We start from the raw sequence: 22,867 nt of genomic DNA on the forward strand, positions 1-22,867 counted from the left end.
GGTGATTTTTATTTGGGTGGGAGGCATTTTGGGCAATTGGTGTGCTAACAGTTGTCAGTTTGCTTATTGGTACAAAAAAATTAAAATGAAATAGAGAAAATTTTTAAATGAATGTATATAAAAGGTTAGAGGGAAAAGGAAATTATTACAGAATAAAATAAGGTTAGGGAAGGAGGGTAAAATTAGGAAAATTACATTCATTCACATGGTCATCTCTCCACTACTTCCTCAGGGGCTTTGAGCAGACAGATAGCCATATTAAATGAATGTCTCATGCATACCAGTTTCTATAGTCCCCATAACAGTTTTACTAAATTCATTATCATATTTACTTTTAGGTATCCTAATTATAAAATAACTGAAATTTTAATTTTAGATTAGTATTAACAGCAAATTGGAATTGGGACCCAAAGCACAACTGGTATGCATCAGTATAAACTACATAGGTGTTTACCTGTAATCCTCATGGGCAGTGGTGGGCATAAGAAAGGCCGCTAGACAGCTCAGTTGCTGATTTTATTGGTGGCTGGGGCATCATCTGGCCTATTTAATGACTGGCGGTAATCGGTAATCATATTTGATTAATTTATTAGGCGTGTTCTCAGTTTGTAGGTATTATGCCTTAAATTTGTAATGGTTCATGAGGATTAGAGATAATTACCTATAGGATTACATTATTTTAATACATTCCAATGCAACTTTTTTTAATTAATTTATTTTTTAATACTATAATTCTAAATTAATAATGTTATCCCACCGGACAAGGACTGGTAAAACCTTTCTACTGCATAACAGTGAACTTATGCCCAGTGGTATAACTATATACATATTTACATCACCCCCCATAGTGGTGGTCTTTATCCTTATGGTGTCATGGAATTTATTTTACCTAAAAAAAAACTGTTGGATGGGTGAAGCACAATTTGTACATGCGATAAAAGTTTTGTTGCAATTATATAATTATCCAGCAATAGTCCGCATGGGCTATTATGTGTCTAATGTTGTGGGATTGGTAGGCAGTTTAATCCATTCCTGGTCAACCTGAGAACTATTTTTATTATTATAATAATTTTTATTATTGTTTTCATTTTAAGGTTTGAATTTGAACTTCCAGGTTACCGTGCAGTCAGACAACGAACAAGCCTTGTCTGAGCACAATAAACCCACGGTTCCAATAAGGGTCAAACAGTTGCTCTGCAAGCCTACTAGATCAATTTCTGGGTGATGTCTGATTAAATTGGCCTGAATAGCTGCATTCATGTGGGACCTGATAAACCTAACTGGATTTTTTTCCTACATGTACCAATAGGCGAACCGACAACTGCTAGCACACCAATTGCTAGACAGACTGTTAAGCCTTAAAGCCTCCTGCCCAAATAAAAATCGCCCACCAATGCAAAACCAAAAACTAAATATATTCATGTCCCAATACTATTAATGTGCATATAATGTATAATTGATTATTCCTACAATAGCATTAATGCCATATAACTACAACCACATTACAACTGGAAGTTTATTCATTACAGAGTATGACTTAATATTAAAAAAAAAAAAAGCCCCCCCCCCACACACAGTAAACCCCCGCTATTCGCGGTAGCTGATTTAATATAAAATGAAACCTAAAAAAACCGAATTTTAAATCGCCGTGAACATTTTCCGCCAAAAAAAACATGGGCATGGCTAAAATTATCTTTCCCAGTCAAAACAGCGCTCAGTGGGTGGGGGGAGAGGGGTGACAAAATTGCGAGCGTGGATGTCTAATCCTTGTTCAGTATGTGCTAGTCATGGAAGAATTTGTGGTTTGCTTTTAATTTATATGCTTATAAATTGAATAAATTTATAAATTGATATGCTTACAAAAGCGAAAAATACTGTTTTGCAGTGTGTTAGTGATATCGCTACGAATAACAAGGGAATTGTGAAAAGATCAAAGAAGGTGATGACATTAGCGAATAAAATTGAGTTATTAGACAAAATTTCTAATGATGAAAGTGTCTCCTCAGTGGCAAAATATTATAAAATCAATGAGTCAACGGTACGATCAATCAAGAAATCGGAAGAAAAATCCACCATAGTGTGCGTGAAAACACGCTAATTGCTTCAAAAATTTGCTCTGTAACTCGTGATGTTAAATTAGAAAAAAAAAAATGGAAAAAGATTTAAATCTGTGGATAGAAGACCGAACTCAAAATAAAATTCCGTTAAGTTCACTCATCATTCGTGAAAAGGCAAAACTCCTTTATCAACACTTTAGCGAAACTGGTGATAGCACGGGCAGGATAAGTTTTTTTAGCTAGCAAAGGCGCTGGTTTGAAATTTCTAATAAATATTACATTTAATATTATATTGTTTCTTATTTTCATTTCGATGCCATATGCTTGCATTTCACTATGTACTGTCTATGTACATAGTCATATTATGAAGGTACATATAATACATACATAGACAAAATTTTAGACTAGTTTTTCTTATATATTTCAACAGAACCCCTTTATTACTATGGGAGCCATAACTCGGTATTCGCGGCATTTCTCAGGAACGTAACCCCCGCGAATAGCAGGGGTTTACTGTATATATATATATGAATAGATGTGTGATGAAATTTGCATATAGGTAAAAAATACAAAGTGCCAAGGACTAGAAGGGTAAGGATAGTAGAAAAAAGAAGTACAGTAGAGTAGGTTTGTAAAAGGCAAAAGAATGTTAATATCCTAAAATTTATGATGAATTAAGAAAATTATGGGCTGAATTGCAAAGCCAATTAGAGGCGAGGGAGCTGTAAAGTAAAACGATTAATACCAAATGATTAAACAAAATAAAAGGTGGTAGAGCTGTCATCAGATATGGGTGGGCAAATTTAGTTAAGTTGAAAAACAAGGATAGCAAAAATGCAAAATCTGATGTCAGCTGAAGTGAATATTGATAGTCAGGTATTTTGTTAGGGGACTACACCTGACCACGTATCAGGAACTGCATTTCTATACTTGTCCATTACAGTGGAAGAGAGGTGAAATAAAGCCAAAAAAGCAAAAAGAATAAAATTAGCACATTCTCTTACAGTACGGACAAGGTAGTCCCCCAATGCAGTGTCAATGATATGAAAATTAAGGTAAAAATAAGGATAAAGCAAAAATAAAATTGTTTTCAGTGTGAGTACAAAAAGGTTTTTGAATTAGATACAGATTTAAGTAATTTTGGAAAAATACTGTATATTGTTGTTGGAACTGTGGAAATTAGAGGAATTAAAATTATTTAGAACAAGCATATTAGTATAGAGGTATTAAATTGAGGATGGCAAAAGGCACGCGCGCGCACACCATAAAATCTTGCTACTGATGATCTCTAATATGATTGTTTGATTAAACATTATGCAATCGCAATATACATTTTCAAAATTTTATTACAATGCTGTTGTTATGTCCTTAAATTTTATATACCCAAAAATCATCAACCAGTAACTAAATGCCGTACTGTGGTGTAAAAGTGAGCTATAAATTGATTTTTATTAGGCCAAGATATGTAGCTAAAAAGGCATTAAATAAATACAATACATGAAATAAAACTAAGTACGACCTGCATACAGTGATAGGTACTCAACAGGGACTAACACCTATCACAATGTACAAATAAAAGTAATTAGTGAAACTATCTGTTACTGTAAACCCCATACCAGTTTTACATAATAAAATAAAGGATAGCTTCTAAAGAAGATAAAGCTATCTATTATATTTCTATAATTGTCCATAATGTCTATACTTTACCATCATGTAAAATTAGTATGGCTTCATAGAAAGTGATAGTAGTGTAGCTAATTATTTGTACATTGATACACGTTGGTCCCTGTTGAATGCCTATTCATTGTATACAGGCAGTAATTTGATTAGTACTTATTTAGTTTATGATTTTATTTAGTATTTCATTTTACAAAATTTCATGCTTTTATTTATTTAATGCCTTTAGCTACATACACTGGCCAAATAAAAATCAATTCACATCTCGCTCTTACACAGCACAGAATTAGTTACTGGTTGATAATACTTGGGTATATAAAATTAAGGACATAATAGAAATCTAATAAAACTGCACATATGTATGTATATCACAATTACATCAAAACAAACAAGTTTCCCTCTAGATGTGAAAATAACCAAATCTCTGATGATCATCATCAGAAATAGGTATAGTCAAAGAATCATAACAAGCAAAGTATGAATGATTTTAGAGAGAATAAGAGCATAAATGAAACTCAATATCTAATATTTGTTGTGGGGATCTATGCACCAGCTGAAGAAAAACTACATGCACAAGGACATTATGGACAACTACACAACTTATAACAAAGCAAATTTTCATAAATAGGTCTCGATGGCATTTATTTCTTAAATAAATGCCATCAAGACCTGGTGTGCTATTAGGCAATTTTTTTAATGGTTGTAAGTAATTCCTCTTTTAGAAATGGTAGATTATAGGGATGAGATGTCTTGGTAGAGAAATTCAACTTACTCCGTTCAGCTTGCTCTTTATATTTTTGAAAGTCAGTGTTGTAGCTTGTAACTGCTGATATGGAAGCGAAAGAGTCAGCCAGAATTTCTGATATCTGCTCTGTTGCAAAAATGTCCTGCCCTTTCCAATGGAAGATTGGAGATTGTGTGCTTGGATATCTTCCACTTAAAATCCGAATTTTTTTCCACATCAAACCAGGACTCGAGTTCCTAGTAAGTGTGGAAGCAAACACGATCCAAGAATTTTTCTTTGCTTTTTTCTGAATTCTCCTCGCTTCAGCTTTGGCTTTTTTATATGCAGTCAAATTGAGGGTAGTTGGATATTTTCGGAATCTATTCCATGCACAATTGTTTCATTTTTGCTGTTGCACATTCTGCATTCCAACAAGAGTTGTACCGTGCCTGCCTTGCCTTACTTATTTGAGGTGTTGTAGCTTTGGAAGCTTCTAATAGTTGATATATAAGACAGCATCATCTATTGGCAGGGATTCTATTAATTGCTTATCCAGTTTGATTAATTGAATATTTACTCCAATTAGCTTTTTTAAAATTTTTTTTAAAATTTTAAAAAAGCTAATTGGAGTAAATATTCAATTATTCATACTGTTCTGGTTCCTTCTGTAAGAGTCGACTGTGTCTGTATGGAACATACTATCGGAAAATGATCACTGTTGTAAGGATCATTCAACACAAACCAGTCTATACTAGGATAAATTGATGGAGAACATATTGTTAAGTCTATTGCAGAGGTGATACCTGTACCCAAACTGATATATATGTGAGATCCGGTATTCAGTAAATTCAGTTGTTGATCATCTATGAAAGATTCGATTATGTTACCTCTGTCTGTGTGAGCAGATCCCCACAAATGATGATGGGCATTCATATCTCCCATAAGGCAATAGGGAGGTTGAAGCTGCATAGTAAGATAGTTTAATTCTGATCTGGAGAGAGGGATATTTGGTGGAAGATAAATGGACGAGATTGTGATAGAAATTCCGATGGCTATTCTTACTGCTACTAAGTTGGTTCTTAAATGTTGTTTGCTTAGCTGGTATATGAGTATTCACAAAAATTGCCACTCCTCCTTCGGCAGTTCTGTTATCATTCCTGTCTCTCCGGAAAAGTGTATAATTTTAAAATGTGGGTGAAGATTGAAGTGTTAGATGGGTCTCCTGAGTTGGAGGTTGAGAAGATGAAAGAAGATATTTGTTGACATTGGACTTGAACTTCTGTAGACTGTAATTTTCAGGAAATACATATGCAGGAAGGTTGTTCCAGAAAACAGAAGTTGAATGAATAAACATGGAAGATGAAAAGTTGGTTTTGAAGTTGGACGGTAAATGGATGTTGGCTGCACATCTTCGGACTGTTTTGAAAGAGAGAGCGGGAATTATAGAAGCCAATTCAGAAGAACAGTGCCCATGGAAGTATCTGTAGAAAAGGCACGCAGCAGAAACAGTACATCTATGAGGCGGAGAGACTGTTAGAGATGAGTCATTAATTAACCTACCATATTTCTTCGATTCTAAGATGCCATTGATTGTAAGATGCACCTTAATTTCAGAAAAAAAGCTTTGACTCTAAGAAAAATAAATAAAATAAAACATTAAAATAAATCTAACAAATATTTTTATTATAATAGAATTCAATTTATTAACAATAGTACCGGTATTTATCAGAGGCTATTTCACATTCAGGGTCAGATTCTTCTGAGCCATCATTATCATTATTCCATAATATATCATCTTCTGAGCCATCGAGAGCGTTGGTGATGTAACATTTTTTAAACGAGTGCTTTACTATTCTTTCTGGGATCAGCTTACAAGCTGTTGATACCCATTCTGTCAATTTTGATGCCAGTGCTTTAATTTTTCCGGAAGGTTGTCGGTCAACGGCCAAGATTCATACTCCTTTCTCAAGTAAACCTTAAATGGTTTGTTGACTGAAACGTCGAGTGTCTGCAGCTGGCTAGTCATGCCACCAGGAATCGCAGCCAAGTCACCACGTTTTTATTTTTGACACGTTCGGAGAAATGTCCACAAAATGCATCAAGTACTAGATTGCTAGGTGGGTTACAAAGACTTCCAGGACGTCTATTCCACAACATTTAGCCAGTCTTCCATAAGCTCTGCCGACATCCATCCATTTTTTGTGCACGCACAATAACATCTTTGGGGAAAATTTCATTCTTTGGTATGGTTTTTCTATTTAAAATTAAAAATGGTGGCAACTTTCGACCATCGGCAGTGATGCACAGCATCACAGTGATAAGCTGCTTTTCGTAGCTCATGCTAATAATCTTGATTTCTTTAGCACCTTTAGTGTTGACTGTGTAATTGAGGCTATCAAAGAAGACTGGGGTTTCATCAACATTTCCAATTTGACTAAACTCAAGTTTTTTTTTCCTTAATTTCATCACCTGTCACTGAAAGTTAATCAGGTTCTGTTGAAAGTCTGCAGGAATTTGACAGATAGATGTTCGGTGCCTTAATGATAATCCACTACAACGCACGAGTCTGTCGCACCAGCCGCAACTGCTTTTAAAAATAATTTTCTCTATTCCAAGGAACTTAGCAATTTCTCTGGCTTTCAATTGCATGCTAGTGTCAAGTGATGGGTAATCCTTTTGTGCATGTCTCTGTTACAAAACGTATCACAGCTTCATCGAATTGTGGAAATCTTCCTTTCTTAGGCCCTGTAAAGAACTTGGTTGTTGCTTTGCACGAAAATATGGAATTGCAATCATTTCTCCAACGACGAACATTTACTTCACTAATGTTAAAATGTCAACCCGCAGCTCTATTTTCATGTTCTTTTGCTTACAAAACTTTTCGTTTCAATGCGGCTTCGTAGTGCAATCTTTTTGACATTAATGTTCAATAAGGAATCAAAATTAACGAAATACAGTAACTCCACTTCTTACGTACTTTCGAAGATACAAACAAAATTTCCTAGTTTCCATTGAGTGAGCTCCACTATAATGAAATAACGATGGCTTCACATTTCGAAAGCACATGAAATCACCCACACCACTTTATTCTCCAATGGAATTGGAGAATGCGATAATGGTCAAACTTGGAGGCGGGGTTTCTCATAAAAACAAAACGTGTGGTGCTGTGCAAAGCACGGGGATATTTGAAAAAAAAAAAAAAACTGCGATTGTGTAAGACACACCCCGTTTTTAGGGGGAAAAAAAATGCCTTAGAATCAAAGAAATGCAGTAATTGGCGTCTTCTGAATGGAATCTAGAAGCCTGAGAGAGGTTTTGGGGGCACCGCCCCAGATGTGGGAACAATATTCCATGGTAGGACGGATTTGCGATTTGTACAGAGTGAACAGCTGTTTGGAAGAAAAGTAACACCAAGACCGAAAGAGAAAACAATTTTTTAGATGCAGAGGAAGAAATTTAACCCCAGGGGCTCACATCTGGTGAGTATGGGCTTGGCACACCCAGGGTCCTCAGCTGGATATCATCATCATTCTTCTCTTTCTTGGTGATTTCCTTCTGCCTCTCTCTCTCTCTCTCTCTCTCTCTCTCTCTCTCTCTCTCTCTCTCAGGGTAACTCAGAAATTTTTTTTGGCTGGTGCAGCATAAGCCTCAGGTTTCCTTGCAACGTATGGCTAACAATAATAATAATAATAATAATAATAATAATAATAATATTTGTAACATGCTTGTGCCAAGAGAGATTAGAAGTCAGGGTAATCCCCAAAAGAGATATCATTATGCCTAGAAATCGGAGTATCACCAAAGATAAGCATAGGAGCAGAAGAATACTTTTTGCAAGATATAAGACAAGACTGAGTTTTAGAAGGATTGAAATCAACTAAGTTGTCTTTGCCCCATGGAGATCAGTTTAAGGAATTGGTAGCACATATTCGAGAAGTTGAAGCTGATTGAGCAGGGTAAGGTTTCTTAAAATGAAAATTAGAATGCAATGTGCTATCATCGGCAAAACTATGGATAGGATTTCCAGTCAATTGAAGAAAGTTATTAATATACAAGAGGAAAAGAGTGGGGGAAAAGAACTGAACCTTGAGGAACACCAGCATTAGTGGAGAAGATAAAAGACAGAGCCATCAACCATCACCCTCAGTGAGCAATCAGAGAGAAAACTGGATAACCAATTACAAAAAACAGTTGGCAAACAATAAGATGGAATCTTGTATAGAAGACCTTTATGCCAAATATGATCGAAAGCCTTTGAGATATCAACAGCAACTGTTTGTGTTTCACCAAAATTTTCCACTGAATTTGTCCATAAATGGGTAACATAAGCCAGAATATCACCAGTGGATCGACACTGACAGCATCCATACTGGCAATCATTGATCAGACGGAAGGTTTCTAGGTAGTTTAAGAGTTGGCGGTTAATTGATTTCTCCATTACTTTAGAAAGAGTACAAGTAATTGCAATGGGACAATAATTGGATGGGAGGGATTTGTCACCCTTTTTAGGAACTAGATGGATATGAGCAAATTTCCAAGCAGAAGGAAAAACACCTTTGGAATAAGAAAGTGGAAAAAGGCAGCAGAGAATAGGAGTAAGTTCAGGAGCACAAGTTTTGAGAACAAGTGGAGAAATACCATCAGGACCTAGCACTTTCTAAGCATCAAGAATCGTCAAAATCCTTCTGACATTCTTTTGACGAAAGACCATAGGAGGCAGTGAATGGAGTGTATTAGGAATGGTGGGAGGTGTTTTACCAAGATCATTAATACACAAGTTAGAAGAAAAATGGGATGATAGCAGATCAGCTTTATCCTTGGCTGAAGTGACAACAGAACCATCTGGTTTTGACAGAGGGGGAGCAAAGAAGGGCAAAAGTTGCAGCCAATAGCTTTGGCAAGAGACCAGAATGCTCAGCTACCATTAGGGCAAGAAGCAAGTTTTCTACTCTTAGCCTGTCCAAAATGTAGTTTGGACTGATTAATGACTGCTTTACAATTGTTGCAAACTTGGGTGTAAGCAGAAAATGAAACCGAAGAATTAGAAACAAGTCAATTTACGATATGCAACGCTCTTCTCTTGAACAGCCCAAGCACATTTATTGGAAAACCAAGGTTTAGATAAAGGACGAGATTTTAAAGTGGTGTGGAATAAAGGGTTCCATTCCTACAAAATAATTTCAGTAACACGATCTGAGCAAACACTGACATCAGAAGTTTGGAAACAGTAATTCAACTAAGGAAAAGAAATCTTGCAGGTCATCCTATTTTGCACTCTTGTAATGCCAAACAATACGAGGTTGGGAATAGCCACAAGATAAAGGCTCCACTGGAGAAGAGACAATCACCAAGTTGTGATCTGAGGTGCGTAAAGGAACACTCACTTCGAGCGTGTACTTAGAAGGGTTGTTTGTGAGAAAAAGATCAAGCGTGTTGGCAGTATGGTTAGGATTGTCCAGTATTCTTTTAGGTAAATGAATAATCTGTGCAAGGTCATTAGTAATTGCAAAAGCCTCAGCCTCTCGACCAGCTGGGTCGGTGTGACTAGAAAACAGAAGCCAGCTCGAGTTGTGAACATCAAAATCACCAAGTTTACCTCACTGTTAGGAAAGTTGAACTGGAGAAAGTCAAGTTGCAAAGAGAGGACATCAAAGAGCTCCAAATGATTAGTAGAGTTGGGAGAACGACAGAGATAACGAATGAATCTGACACAATGAGGTAGAGAGATTTTAAGCCAGAGAAGATTGAAACGAGGAGATTCCAAATTATCAAGTCTCTGACAGGGAATATCGGAACGGACATATGCACAAGTACCACCTTTGAGGCAAACAGAATCATACAGCGAATAATTTCGCAACTGAGATGAGCAGTAATTGAATCAACCGATAAGATTCGGTCAGAAAAAGTACATGGGGTTTGGCAGACTGCAAGTGGAAATGGATATTGTTGAGATTAGAACAGAGAACACGTATATTTGTGAAATGAACTAAAAAGTGTTTGGGAGGTTTAGATCTTTTTGCAGATAAGCTTACTCTATTAGTTTGAGAATTCATGGTGTACTCAATAGTAAGAAAAAGTTGAGGGGGGGGAGGCATGCTGTATGAAGTAATGAAATTTTTGGATATGGCATACACGAGGTAAGAATATACCTAGATCCTTGACATAACGCGGCCTTGACAATGTCCCCCACATACACACTACCCGGACTCCCTCCAGTCACTATCTGGCAGAACAGAGGTAGCAAGATTATACACTAGCTGATCCGAAAGCGTCCTAAAGAGTTACCAATAGGTTTGGTCTGGTGTACTAAATAGCCGCCGGCCTGCAAACACCGTTTTAGTGCTGTACCCTTGAAATGTAAGGAAGATTGGATCTCGCCATGATGTCCATCATACCTTCAAAAAACAGTCTTACTGTATGATGGAAGAGATGGGGGAAGGGTTTATTGGAACTTAGCTCTGGAAACTAAACATGGGTTCCACCAATTCAAGCCTCCAATGAGCGAAGTGGTGATATTGCACTGGTTGATGAGTCATCTACCACCTAGTATTGCCTGGTAACACAGGGGTGGTATTCCTCCATGTGGTGTGGGTGCCACACCTCGACCCCTGCTTACGTTGGTTCACACCTAGTGTGCTTGTGCATGGAGGTTACATCCATGATTACTAACAGTCCCACCATCATGAAGGTGGGAGCAGAGGATTTGGCTGTCACACTATTTCTGGCCCACTATTTCTCTGCACAATTGCTCATCAGATTCATTAGGCCTATAACACACACACCTACTCTCATTTTTCCTTTCCCAGTGCTTATGTCACACCATATAGACTCAACATTACATTGTCCACCAACATCAATTGGACATGCTTCCTTAGATTGTTTCTTAACTAACAGCATAATCCCCTTCTCCCTTCCTGGCCTGTCTATCCTTTCTGTACACATGATACACCCCAATTCCAATTCTGCCTGCTTATATTTGTGTGACACCACGTATCTGATATGCCAACAATATCTGGAATCTGAATCATACTGTAAGTTTCTGTTGGATTCCAGGGCTTGCTGGAATCACAGGTAACGAAACACCAGACCAGTCAGCCAAGCACCCAAAGAGCAGTGCACCTCCATCTTACCAAGTACCCTATATAGATTTCCTAAAACATATCCGGTGTATCTGTAGGGACCAATGGTTAAATATTTGGAAGACATATACAAACAAATTATTTGAAATTAAACATGAACCACAAATATGGAGCTCCAGCTTAAGGAAAAACAGGCATGGAGTAATTAATACTGGCAAGACTGCACATAGGGCACATACACCTGACCCACTTGTTCCTGCTCATGAGCAATGATCCTCCTATATCCATGCATTGTTCATCACAACTTACATTCGACATATTCTATTAGACTGTTCATATTATTTCCATATCAGAAATACCTTTCTCTCTCTGACTCAAATGCAAGAACCTTTATCACTAACCTACCTATTGGGAAACAATGCCAATCTGGATGAGCTTTTTGCTTATCTCCAACAAATTAGACTTTATGAATATATCAAATAAGGAAACTCTGGTACCGTTCCAAATATTTGCATAGGCATATTTTGGCCTCAGTTGCCCTTGTGCTGCAAAACCTCTACACCACCAACAATATCTGCCTTTGATGTCTTGACTAGCACTTCAAGCTCATCAAATTTATTAATTATACTCTTAGAATTGGTGTACTGCAAGCGGCCTCTGTAGCCAAGTGGTCAGGAGCAGGAGTGCAGTAATACACGCTCCTTGAATAGACCGGGGTTCAAGCCCCTCACTGCTAAACACGGTCCATCTGTCAATCCGCACTGGACCAGCGTGACAGATTATAGTTCATTTCTCTCAACATGAATTGTTGAGGAGGCTTCCATCCTGCAGTGGGTTGATAATGGCTGCAGTTTTCAGGGGGGAAATGTTTAGATTGGACTGCAGGAAGTTTTATTTTAGCCAGCGAGTTATAAATTACTGGAATAAGTTGCCTTCATGGGTGGTAGAGGCCGACAGTTTGGGGAAATTCAAAGGTCATCTGGATAGTACTTTCGGGTAAGGGAAGCGCATAGGATGATAGGTTTAATTTCCTTTTTATTTTATTTTTTTTTATTTATTAATTATTAAGTTATTTTATTTATTTATTTTTTGTTTTTATCTTTTTTTTTTTTTTTTTTTTGGCTGGTGCAGCATAAGCCATAGGCTTTCTTGCACCATGCAGCCGTTACTAATACCTGCACTTGTTTCTACTCTTAGTTACCCTAACACAGCCCATGTATTTATTTGCTCCACTATGACTCCCAACAGTACTGGAAATCTGCATTGCTTTGCTTTCCATGCTGCTGCTGCTGCTCATTCTAATAGAAGCAGTGCAAGAATCACTTTTTAGTCTGTGTATCCTTTCAAGCTAGCAATTTTTCGGCCCACTTACCATTGCCTTGATAGCATCAGCAAATATTCTTGCACCCTTTTATTCGTAATATCATTAGTTCCAACGTGTGCAACAATATCACCTTTTGTGCCCTTAAAAGATATCTGCTCTACATCGCCAACTTTTGCCCCTGGCAGACATACCCTGGTCCTGTTCCATCTATCCCTTTTGCACAATATGTTCCCCGTTTCCCTGACAATTGTCACCAACAATAACTAGTTCCTTTGAGACCAGTGCATTCTGCCTTGGAGAATGCGTCTGTGTTGCCTGATGCACAGGAGTCAGCTCTGCCATTGAGCTGGGCAGCTAAGAGCCTGATGGTCCCCTCATTAATTTCTTCGAGGGAATTTACCCTACACCTCAAGTTCTCAGACGCCCATAAAAGCAGCAGTTAAGTGCAAATTACCGAATGTTGAGCACGATTGTTACAGATGTTCAATTGGTTTCATACAGTACTACAGACACCGAAACAGCTAGCAGACAACATCTGGATGACTTTACCCAGGGTCAAATAATTGGAAAGCTCGAGGAAGATCAAAGTGAGAGTAGTGTGGCTGCAGAATTCGGTATAGTCCATAGAATCGCTTCACGTGCGCGATTGGTCTTCAGAATGACAGGTACAACTGGTCGAAGGACCAGTTGTACCTGTCATTCTGGTCATCCATGAAAAACAATACTCAATGATGACTGCTATATACTCCTACATGCCAAGAGGGACCGACAGGAGACAGTGGAATCCATTGCAAACCAGCTGCATGGACACAGGGTATCGTGGTTTACTGTGGCCAGGTGACTCCACAAAAGTGGACTGTTTGACTGATGGCCAGTACTCTGTAACACTGCTCTGATGGGCAGTAACACCTGCCCATCAGAGACACCATTTACAGTGGTGCATTGAACACAAGGATTGGGCAGCAGCGCAATGGGGTAAGGTATACTTCACTGATGAGAGTAGATTGTCTCAGCAGCTAATCTGGCGAGAGGTTGACACATGGTATCACCCTGCAAACATCACCGAAAGGGATCGATATCACAGTAGAGGTGTTCTTGTCTGGGTAGGCGTTATCATGGATGGACGTATATACTCCAGATACTGGAAGGCGGTAATGTAACTGGTGCACGCTACTGTACTGAAGTAATCCTTCCCCATTTGCGTCTGTTCAGAGGTGCCATTGGCCCCGAGTTCTTGTTTATGGATGATAACACTACACCCCATCGCACTGCAGCTGTTGATATGCTTTTGGAGAGTGAGGACATTGTTCGTATGGATTGGCCTGCCTGTTCCTCCAATCTAAATTCCACTGAACACATATGGGACGTTCTGAGGAGATGCCTAGCGGCATGTCCACACACACCAGAAAATCTTCACCAGCTGAAGATGGTGCTGATAAAGGAATGGATGATGTTACAGCAAGCATTGGTCCTTGAGGTTATCACAGACATTCTCTCAGATATGTCAGACAAGCTGTACCTGCTATCTGTGAGTCAAACGCTGATGGAACTGACATTTGGGTGATATTCAAGTCAAGCGGATCCAATTTCGGCGAAGTCTGGATGGTCAGTAAAGGAATTGATGTTGGTGGACAATGTAATGTTGAGTCTATATGGTGTGACATAAGCACTGGGAAAGGAAAAATGAGTAGGTGTGTGTGTTATAGGCCTAATGAATCTGATGAGCAACTGTGCAGAGAAATAGAGTGGGCCAGTAAATCAGAATGTCTTAAAATGGGGGATTTTAACTTTCCAGATATTGACAGACTTGAGTTGGTCACTTGCACACTAGCAAGTTTTTTTGGATTTATGGAATGACTTTTCTACAGCAGCCTGTTCGAGAGGCAACCAGAGAATAATACTCTTGATCTGATTATCAGCAGTGATTATTCATGCATTAATGAATTTGCAGATAAAGGAACCACTGGTTGACAGTGATCACAATGTACTGATATGGGAATTACTTAAAAGATGTAACTACCATCATGGCTAAATGGAAGGGCTTTTGCTTTCATAAAGGTGACTACAGGGGTCTCAGATAGTTTTTAAATTCTGTACAGCAGGATCAACTGATATTATCAATGTTCAATTCTAAATGGGAAGCCTTCAGGGACTTAATCTTTGAGGCTACTAGGCTATTCATTTCAACTAAGAAATACTATTCAAGGTTCAGGCCTAAATGGATGTCAGATGAATTAATGAGGCTCATGGCAGAGAAGAAAAATGGGATGCATATAAATTATCATGTGACAGATGCCTATGGCAGATATAAGCTTGTCTGTAATCAAGTCAAAGGAGGTTAAGCAGGCGAAGACAGATTACAAGGAATCTTTGGCAAAGAATGCAAACAAAAACAGCAAAGAGTTCTTTACTTATGTAAATTATAGAAGGAAATCGATGAATCAGATTGGACAACTTAAAATAGATGGGTTGACTATTGATGATCATGCTCAGGTAGCGGATAAACTGAATGAGTATTTGGCATCTACATTCATACATGAGGAGTTATTCAATGAGGGGAATGCCAGAGGTTTATCAAACTCTAACAGGTAGCTAAGTGATTTTTTAATAACAGAGAGCAAAGTGTAGGAGAAATTGTTGAAGTTAAACATAAGGAAGGCACATGGAGTAGATGGGATCTATCCAGTTATATTAAAGGAGCAAAGGAAGTAAGGAAACCCTTAGCCATAATTATGAGCACTTCCATGGACTCAGCTGAAGTCCCCAATAACTTCAGGTGTGGAAATGTATCACCAATTCACAAAGGGGGTTCAAAAGGTGAACAAGTTACTATAGACCTGTTAGTTTAACTTGTGTTGCAGGGAAAATAATGGAGTCACTGGTTAAAGAAGCATTGCAGGATCATCTAAACAAGACTGCAGTAATAGTTATGACACAGCATGGGTTTTTTTTTTTAAAGGGAGGTCTTGTCTGACCTATTTGATTGGATACTATGATGTGGTCACAAAGCAACTGAATGTCAAAAATAATTTTGATATCATATACTTGGATTTCAGGAAAGCTTTTGAAATTGTTGCACATGGAAGACTGCTGTACAAATTGAGCACCCACTCAACAATCCCTTTATCCATTGCAAGTTACTGCAATGGATAAAGGGATTGTTGAGTGGGAGACGACAGAGAGTGGAGAACTTCACTAATAACATTTGTCCACATACAGCACTGTCCATTGATTACCAGAGTTCGGTGCTGGGCCCATTTTTGTTTTGTGTATTCATCAATGATATTGATGAATTTATATATCAGGATTAATGTCCAAGTTTGCATATGATACAAAGGTTGGCAGGGTTGTTAACGATAGTAAAGACAGTATACCACTCCAACTGGATCTAGATAAGTTGGGCAAATGGGCTGAGAACTGGCAACTGAAGTTTAACTTTGACAAATGCAAAGTACTGCATATGGATAGCAATAACCCAAGAGAAACATTCCAACTGTGTGGTACTACACTCAGGGAAGTGGAAAGTGAAAAAGATCTGGGGTTAATTGTGCAGTAAAATATGAAGTTTGCTGAGCAGTGCAGACGGGTGCCAGGGCAGGACATGGGGTCTTGTCAATGATATATAGGAATTTTGCTAGCAGGGTCAGGGAGGTGATTATCCTGTTATACAAGGCAATGGTCAGGTGACACCTAGGATACTGTGTACAGGTCTGGAGGCCTCATTTGGGAAAGATGTAGAGTTGTTAGAACAAGTACAAAGAATGGCAACAAGATTGGTGAGGGGAACAAAGGGGGTGCTCTTACCAAGAAAGGCTTAAGATCTACAAATTGTAGTGCCTGGAGAGTAAGCACCTGTTAGGTAATCTTACTGAGGTGTATAAGGCCTTGAATGGGTTGAGCAAGCTGAATGCTGATGGGATTCTTCCTCTTGCTCAGATTAAGAACCTGAGGGGGCATAAATTCAAATTGAGGAAAGACCGTTGTAGAATAGATGTGTGGAAATTTACCTTCACTCAGCAGGTGGCTGATTGATAGAACAGACTTCCATCTTTTGTTGTGGATGTGTATAGAATAAATAAATTTAAGGCTGAGTTGGACAGGCATTTGGAACGAATGGAGGGGTGAAATGGGAGGGGTTTTTTTTTTTTTTTTGGCTGATGCTGTATAGCATCAGCCAAAAAAGCAAGAAGGCTTGCTTTCTTGCATCGTATGCCTCTACTAATGCTAAAACTTGGACATTATACCTGATATAACCTAATTAATATCACTGATGAATACAGAAAAAAAAAACAGTGGACCCAGCACCAAACTCTAGGGAACTCCACTAATAACATTAGTCCACGAGGAGCTTGTCCATTGATTACCACTCTGTCGTCTCCCACTCAACCATCCTTTTATCCATTGTAGCAAGTTGCCCTTAATGCCATACCACTACAATTTGTACAGCAGTCTTCCATGTGCAAAAGTATCAAAAAAGTTTTCCTGAAATCCAAGTATATGATATCAAAATTACTTTTTGCATCCAGTTCCTCTGTGACCACATCACAGTATCCAATCAAACAAGGCCTCCCTTTAACAAACCCATGCTGTGTCTTTACTACTACTACTACTGCAGTCTTGTCTAGATGATCCTGCAATGTTTTTTTTTTTTTTTTTTTTTTTGTACCAGTGACTCAAGTATTTTCCCCGGAACACAAGTTAAGCTAACAGGCCTATAGTTACTTGCGCCTCCTTTTGAACCCCCTTTGTGAATTGGGGATAAATTTGCAGACCTCCAGTCCATGGGGACCTCCCCTGAGTCAAAGGAAGCTCACATAATTATGGCTAAGGGTTTGCTTACTTCCTTTGCTGCTTCCTTTAATATAACTGGATAGACCCCATCCACCCCAGGTGCCTTCCTTATATTTAACTTCAACAATTTTTCCTCCACTTTGCCCTCAGTTATTACAAAATCACTTAGCTTCCTGTTAGTTTGATAAGCTTCTGGGATTCCTCTCGTTGAATAACTCCTTGCGTGTGAATGTAGATGCAAAATACTCATTCAGTTTATCAGCTACCAAAGCATGGTCATCACAATAGTCAAACCATCTATGTTAAGTGGACCAATATGATTCATCCCTTTCCTTCTAGAGCTTGCCTAAGTAAAGAACTCTTTGCTGTTTTTCTTTGCATCCTTTGCTAAAGATTTCTTGTAATCTGCCTTTGCCTGCCTAACCTCCTTTGTGACTAGCTTATATCTGCCATAGGTTTGTGTCACTTGATAATTTATATGTATCCCATGCATTTTTCTTCTCTGCCAGGAGCCTCATTAATTCATCTGACATCCATTTAGGCCTAAACAGAAGGTATATCAGACAATGTCAAATTTGTAGATGATAGAAAGGTTAGCAGAGTGGTTAGTGACTATAATCAGGGTATGCTACTGCAACAATATCTGGAAAAATTAGGAGATGAGGGTAAATGAAGTTGAAAATCGAGAAATGCAAGGCACTGCATGTGAGTAGCAGAGATAAGACAGCATGGATAAGGTAATGGTAAAGCCATATCTTGAATATTGCATAAGGTCTGGAAGGCTTATTTTAGGAAGGAGATTAATCTGTTGGAATGGGTGCAGAGAAGAGTAACAAGGTTAGTGGGAAGCACTAAAGGGGTATTCTTACCAAGAAGAGACTCTGCAAATTACAGCATCTGTAAACTAGGCACCTGCAAGGAAATCTGATTGAGGCTCTGAATGGATTAAGCTGGTGTCTTAATCCATTAAAATATTGTCCTTACTCTAGTTCAGACAACACACATAAGGGGCACAAAGATGGTTTTATGACACACATGTTTAAATTTATTTGGTTTCAACCAGAGGTTAGTTAATTGTTGGAACAAACTTCCATCTGGTGTTGTGAAAGTGGGGAATCTGAATAAATTCAAATATTAAGGATGGAGAGGTGATATGGGAAGGATTTTTTTTTTTTTGCTACTGCTGTATAAGCTTGTTTATTTACAACATTTTCCAATACTAACACTAAAAAGCAAGTATCACTGAAGAAACAGAGATACTAATAAAAATGGAAAGACTATGTCGAAAGGAAGAAATACAAGAGAATTCCAAAAACTACTTTCAATTTAAAACCAAAAGCAAAATAGATAAAGACCAAGAAAAAAAAATTAGAACATTTCTACTTGACATATGGAATATCATAATAGGATACCCAAGGCCATATCAGCATGAAAAGTGGCTGCATGCAGATTACTAGCTATCAAGCACAATAAATGAATATAAACTTTGTATTAAGGAGAAGGGGGTGTGAAAATTAATCCTAGAATGTCTCCATGTTTGGGGGAGAAGGATATCATTTTCTTCAAGCAATTAAAAGTCCAGATATGGACTTTTAATTGCCAATAATGTAATGAATGAAAATAAATATAAAAATGAGAAATATCTGCTTGTAACTGCATTAGCTAAATTTGGTTGGGGGACAGGGCACCTTGGGTTACAAATTTATTTTAAATTAACTATGAATATCATATTCATAGAATGTCATATTCACATGGGAATGAGAACTGCCTAGAACAGTGTTTCTCAAACTGGCATCTGCAAAGTGTTCAGAAGTAGGTGTCTGCAGATCTCAGTAGTTTGTGAGCCTTTGGTTTATAAAGAAAGATCAGTTTTAGGGTTATTATGCATCACTAATGAATGAAAATTTTATAAATATTCATAAATGGCCTTATGCCATTAAGCATTACAAATAACTAAATAAGATGCTCACTTCAGTGCACCTTATTTTTTAAACAATTCACATATGCACACTTTCACTAACATAGTTTATTTGAACAACTGCAGTCCTCTAATCTTTCTTGGTAGAAAGATACATCTACAGCATCAAGTAATTAAGGTAAAAAATTCATTACCTTTCCATCACTTGCACCCTCAATTTAACAAATACAACTGTGGCATCTGTAAGATACCTCTTAATTATGAAAAATTAATTTTAAACTTTATTACTAAATTGAAAATGGTGATTATTAATTATGATTTGCTAAACCAAACTAAAAATATATCAAACAAAAATTAAAGGAATTGATAAATTTATTACATTTTTTATAATTTAAGAATAACCTAGATTGAAACCAAAATACTTGTGTGGTATCTAGTAAAAGCAAGGTATTTTTGCCAGTGTTTGCATATCTAGCTAGTGAAATCAAAGCTTCCCAACAAGATTAGACACCTGTCACTGACATCTCACAGATACCACATGGCAATGAGAATTGCCTAGAAGTAAGAAAGATGCTTTTGCTCGCTTGGCATCTGCTAAACACCGTACAAAAAAAAAAAAAAAAAAATTTAGAAGTCTCATAATTCACAGTATATCAAGAATAAAACAGGAAATACTGCATAACTAATTAGAGAACATTTGTGGGTAAAAGGTACATGGAAGAATTAATTTTATTTACATATTTAAACAAGTAACAGAAATTAAAAAAAAAAAAGTGGTATTTGTCAAATACCACACTAGAAGCAAAATCTTCAGGCTCTGTATTAGAGCAAACAGGGCACTGCCCTACCACACATGTCAATTTGCAATAGAATTGTGTGTCCTTTATATTTTGCCCACTTTGTTAACCTAATTTCACCCTAAAGAGAAAAAAATTATTTTTGATAAGACTTGTCTAACTTTTTTTTACCTTATTATTTTAAAAAATTTAAAGAGGTCCCATTTCCAAATATTCTTGTTATTTATATCCCATAAAAAAATAACTGATTGATAAATTGTGAAAGGAAACATACCTGAAATAGGGATTTTTTTTTTTTTTTTTTTGCATGCCTACTAGAAGGAAAAATAAAGATTTATTTCTACAAAAATTATTATAGCTTCCAGTTTCATATAATATATATATCGCGAAAAAAGTAAAGTTTTGCTTCAATTTTTCCAAACTTATTTTGAGATCACACTATTTTCAAAATGTAACAATATATAAAATGCTTTGGTTGGTTGGGGGAGGGATGATTTCTATGCGAGTGTAAATGTTACAATCCTAAGGATTTTTAAACTTATGAATAATTCATAAAATATCACTAAGGGATATCAGCAGAATTCTTCTGTGGAAATAATACGAAAAAAGCTGAAGATTAACCTAGGTGTCTCATATACTGAGTCTCCGGCTGTAATAAGCCATAATGGTATTGCAGTTCAATACCGAATTTATTCACTGCTCTCAACAGGTGAAGCAATCTAAAATAATTGGTTATTTTACCATCATTCTACACTTAGAATTCGCCTACTCTTCTCGTATTTACAGATAAACATGACAAATGTTCGTAGTTTCAGACGATTATAGTTTTATATTTTATTTCAGGTACATTGATATTAAGGAATACTGTAATTCCTTAAAATGACGTGTTCTTATTTTTGATAATTTAATTCCAGTAGTAATAAAAAAAAATCAATAAAAGAAATAAAAACTGATAAGTTTTTCCTCAACATATTTCATTTTCCAAGTTGACAAAGTCAACATTATAATGATTCTTTACCGAGTACATACAAATAAAGAATTAACAAATGAAACTATTCCATTAACATTCATGATGTCTATAAACTCGCATAAGTAAATAAATGTTTTCGATAACTCTAAGCCTATTAAGTATTAATGCAAACATACCTTTCCAGAACCACCTGTCATGGCCGAGGAATCCTCGGATCCGTCTTCTAGAGTAAGCATAAAATCTATTTAACTTTAACTACGTGATAGAACACGTTCTAAAATTGTATTCAAACGATTACGAGAAATGTTATATTTTTCATTTGGGGGAAGAAAGTTGCAAAGGGAAGGAAAAAAAGCACTTTATCAAAATATTTCCAATTAGTGTAAAAATTTCTAACCGGCTCTACACAGAACGGAGCGAATACTCAGAACATCCCTGCCACCGGAAAATAACGCCCACTTGCTTAATCCATGTCACGTGCGTTGTCAGCACACCAAAATCCAAACACCAAAATACGCCCCAAAAGGTTACATTGAAAGAAAACAAAAACCACCCTGTGGTAATTTAAACTCAATTAATATGCATATAAAAAAATCTTCACTTCTCGTGATTCTTTCTACTCAAGCACATTAGCGAAATGACGTCTGGTTCACAGAATAGTTACATTGAACTTTCTAGTTCTCAAATGAAGTATCTGCTTTCCCAGTGAGACCTGCTATTGGGAGGGGGGGGGGGGGTATCGATACCTGAACTAGAGGGAGAGCAATAAAAATTACTTCTTTATATATATAAATATCAATTACTTATACAGCATACAAATTTGTATTTAATGCACCGTTTGTATTCTGAAATAGCATCACCTTTATATCACTTTGACTTCCTTGAATTCTGCAATTGCAACTTTCACTTTCGTTGTTTCATTACCCTACTAAGTTTTTGCTGTTTGAAGCTGTATTTCTATGCGATAAAAATTAAACTTAAACCAGCGTTTTTTTATTTTGTTTGCTCACTCCCTTCTTCACCTCCCACCATAGTTAGCTATCTAGATTCCAGTACAAAATATTAAATCAGTCTAATGCATTAACAAAAAAAAAAACACGTGTGCGTAGATTTTTAAGCAATGTTATATACATGGTACGCATTTAGGGAAAATAATAGAATAATTTATAGTGCAATCAATGGACTCAAGAAAGATTTGTGAATTTATTACATAAAATACAACCATTGATAATTTAATTAAACAAACTATGAGAAAATAGGGGCTCATATCTGGTGAGTATGGGCTTGGCACACCCAGGATCCTGAGCTGGATATCATCATTCTTCTCTTTCTTGGTGATTCCCTATTACTTCTGACTCTGACTCTCTCTATCTCTCTCTCTCTCTCTCTCTCTCTCTCTGGATAACTCAGGAATTTTTTTTTCGGCTGGTGCAACAAAAGCCTCTGGCTGAGTTAGTCGGTCTCAGTCGTAGATAGCAAGGTTTTTTTTCCCTAGAATCCGGGGTTTTTCGTCCAGCAAACAGAAAAATC

General features: G+C 37.1%; 1 protein-coding gene across 2 annotated transcripts in view; it reads right to left on the reverse strand.

The window, feature by feature from the left end:
- Positions 1-22,369, reverse strand: part of Snx6 (sorting nexin 6) — a 133,486-nt gene extending 111,117 nt beyond the window's left edge. Inside the window, exon 1 of one of the 2 annotated variants that reach the window (XM_090386905.1) lies at positions 22,198-22,369. Coding sequence is in view for 1 of the 2 variants with exons in the window: in XM_090386904.1 (XP_090243030.1) it covers positions 21,514-21,573 (60 nt within the window). In the remaining variant the exon portion in view is untranslated. Of the gene's footprint in view, positions 1-21,513; positions 21,992-22,197 lie in introns of those variants that run through there. The other variant, XM_090386904.1, reaches the window with a different exon arrangement.
- Positions 22,370-22,867: the final 498 nt, after the last annotated feature.

This window comes from Mastigoproctus giganteus, chromosome 12 (genome assembly GCF_048544385.1).
Source record: "Mastigoproctus giganteus isolate SK-2022 chromosome 12, ASM4854438v1, whole genome shotgun sequence".
Lineage (NCBI taxonomy): Eukaryota > Metazoa > Arthropoda > Arachnida > Uropygi > Thelyphonidae > Mastigoproctus > Mastigoproctus giganteus.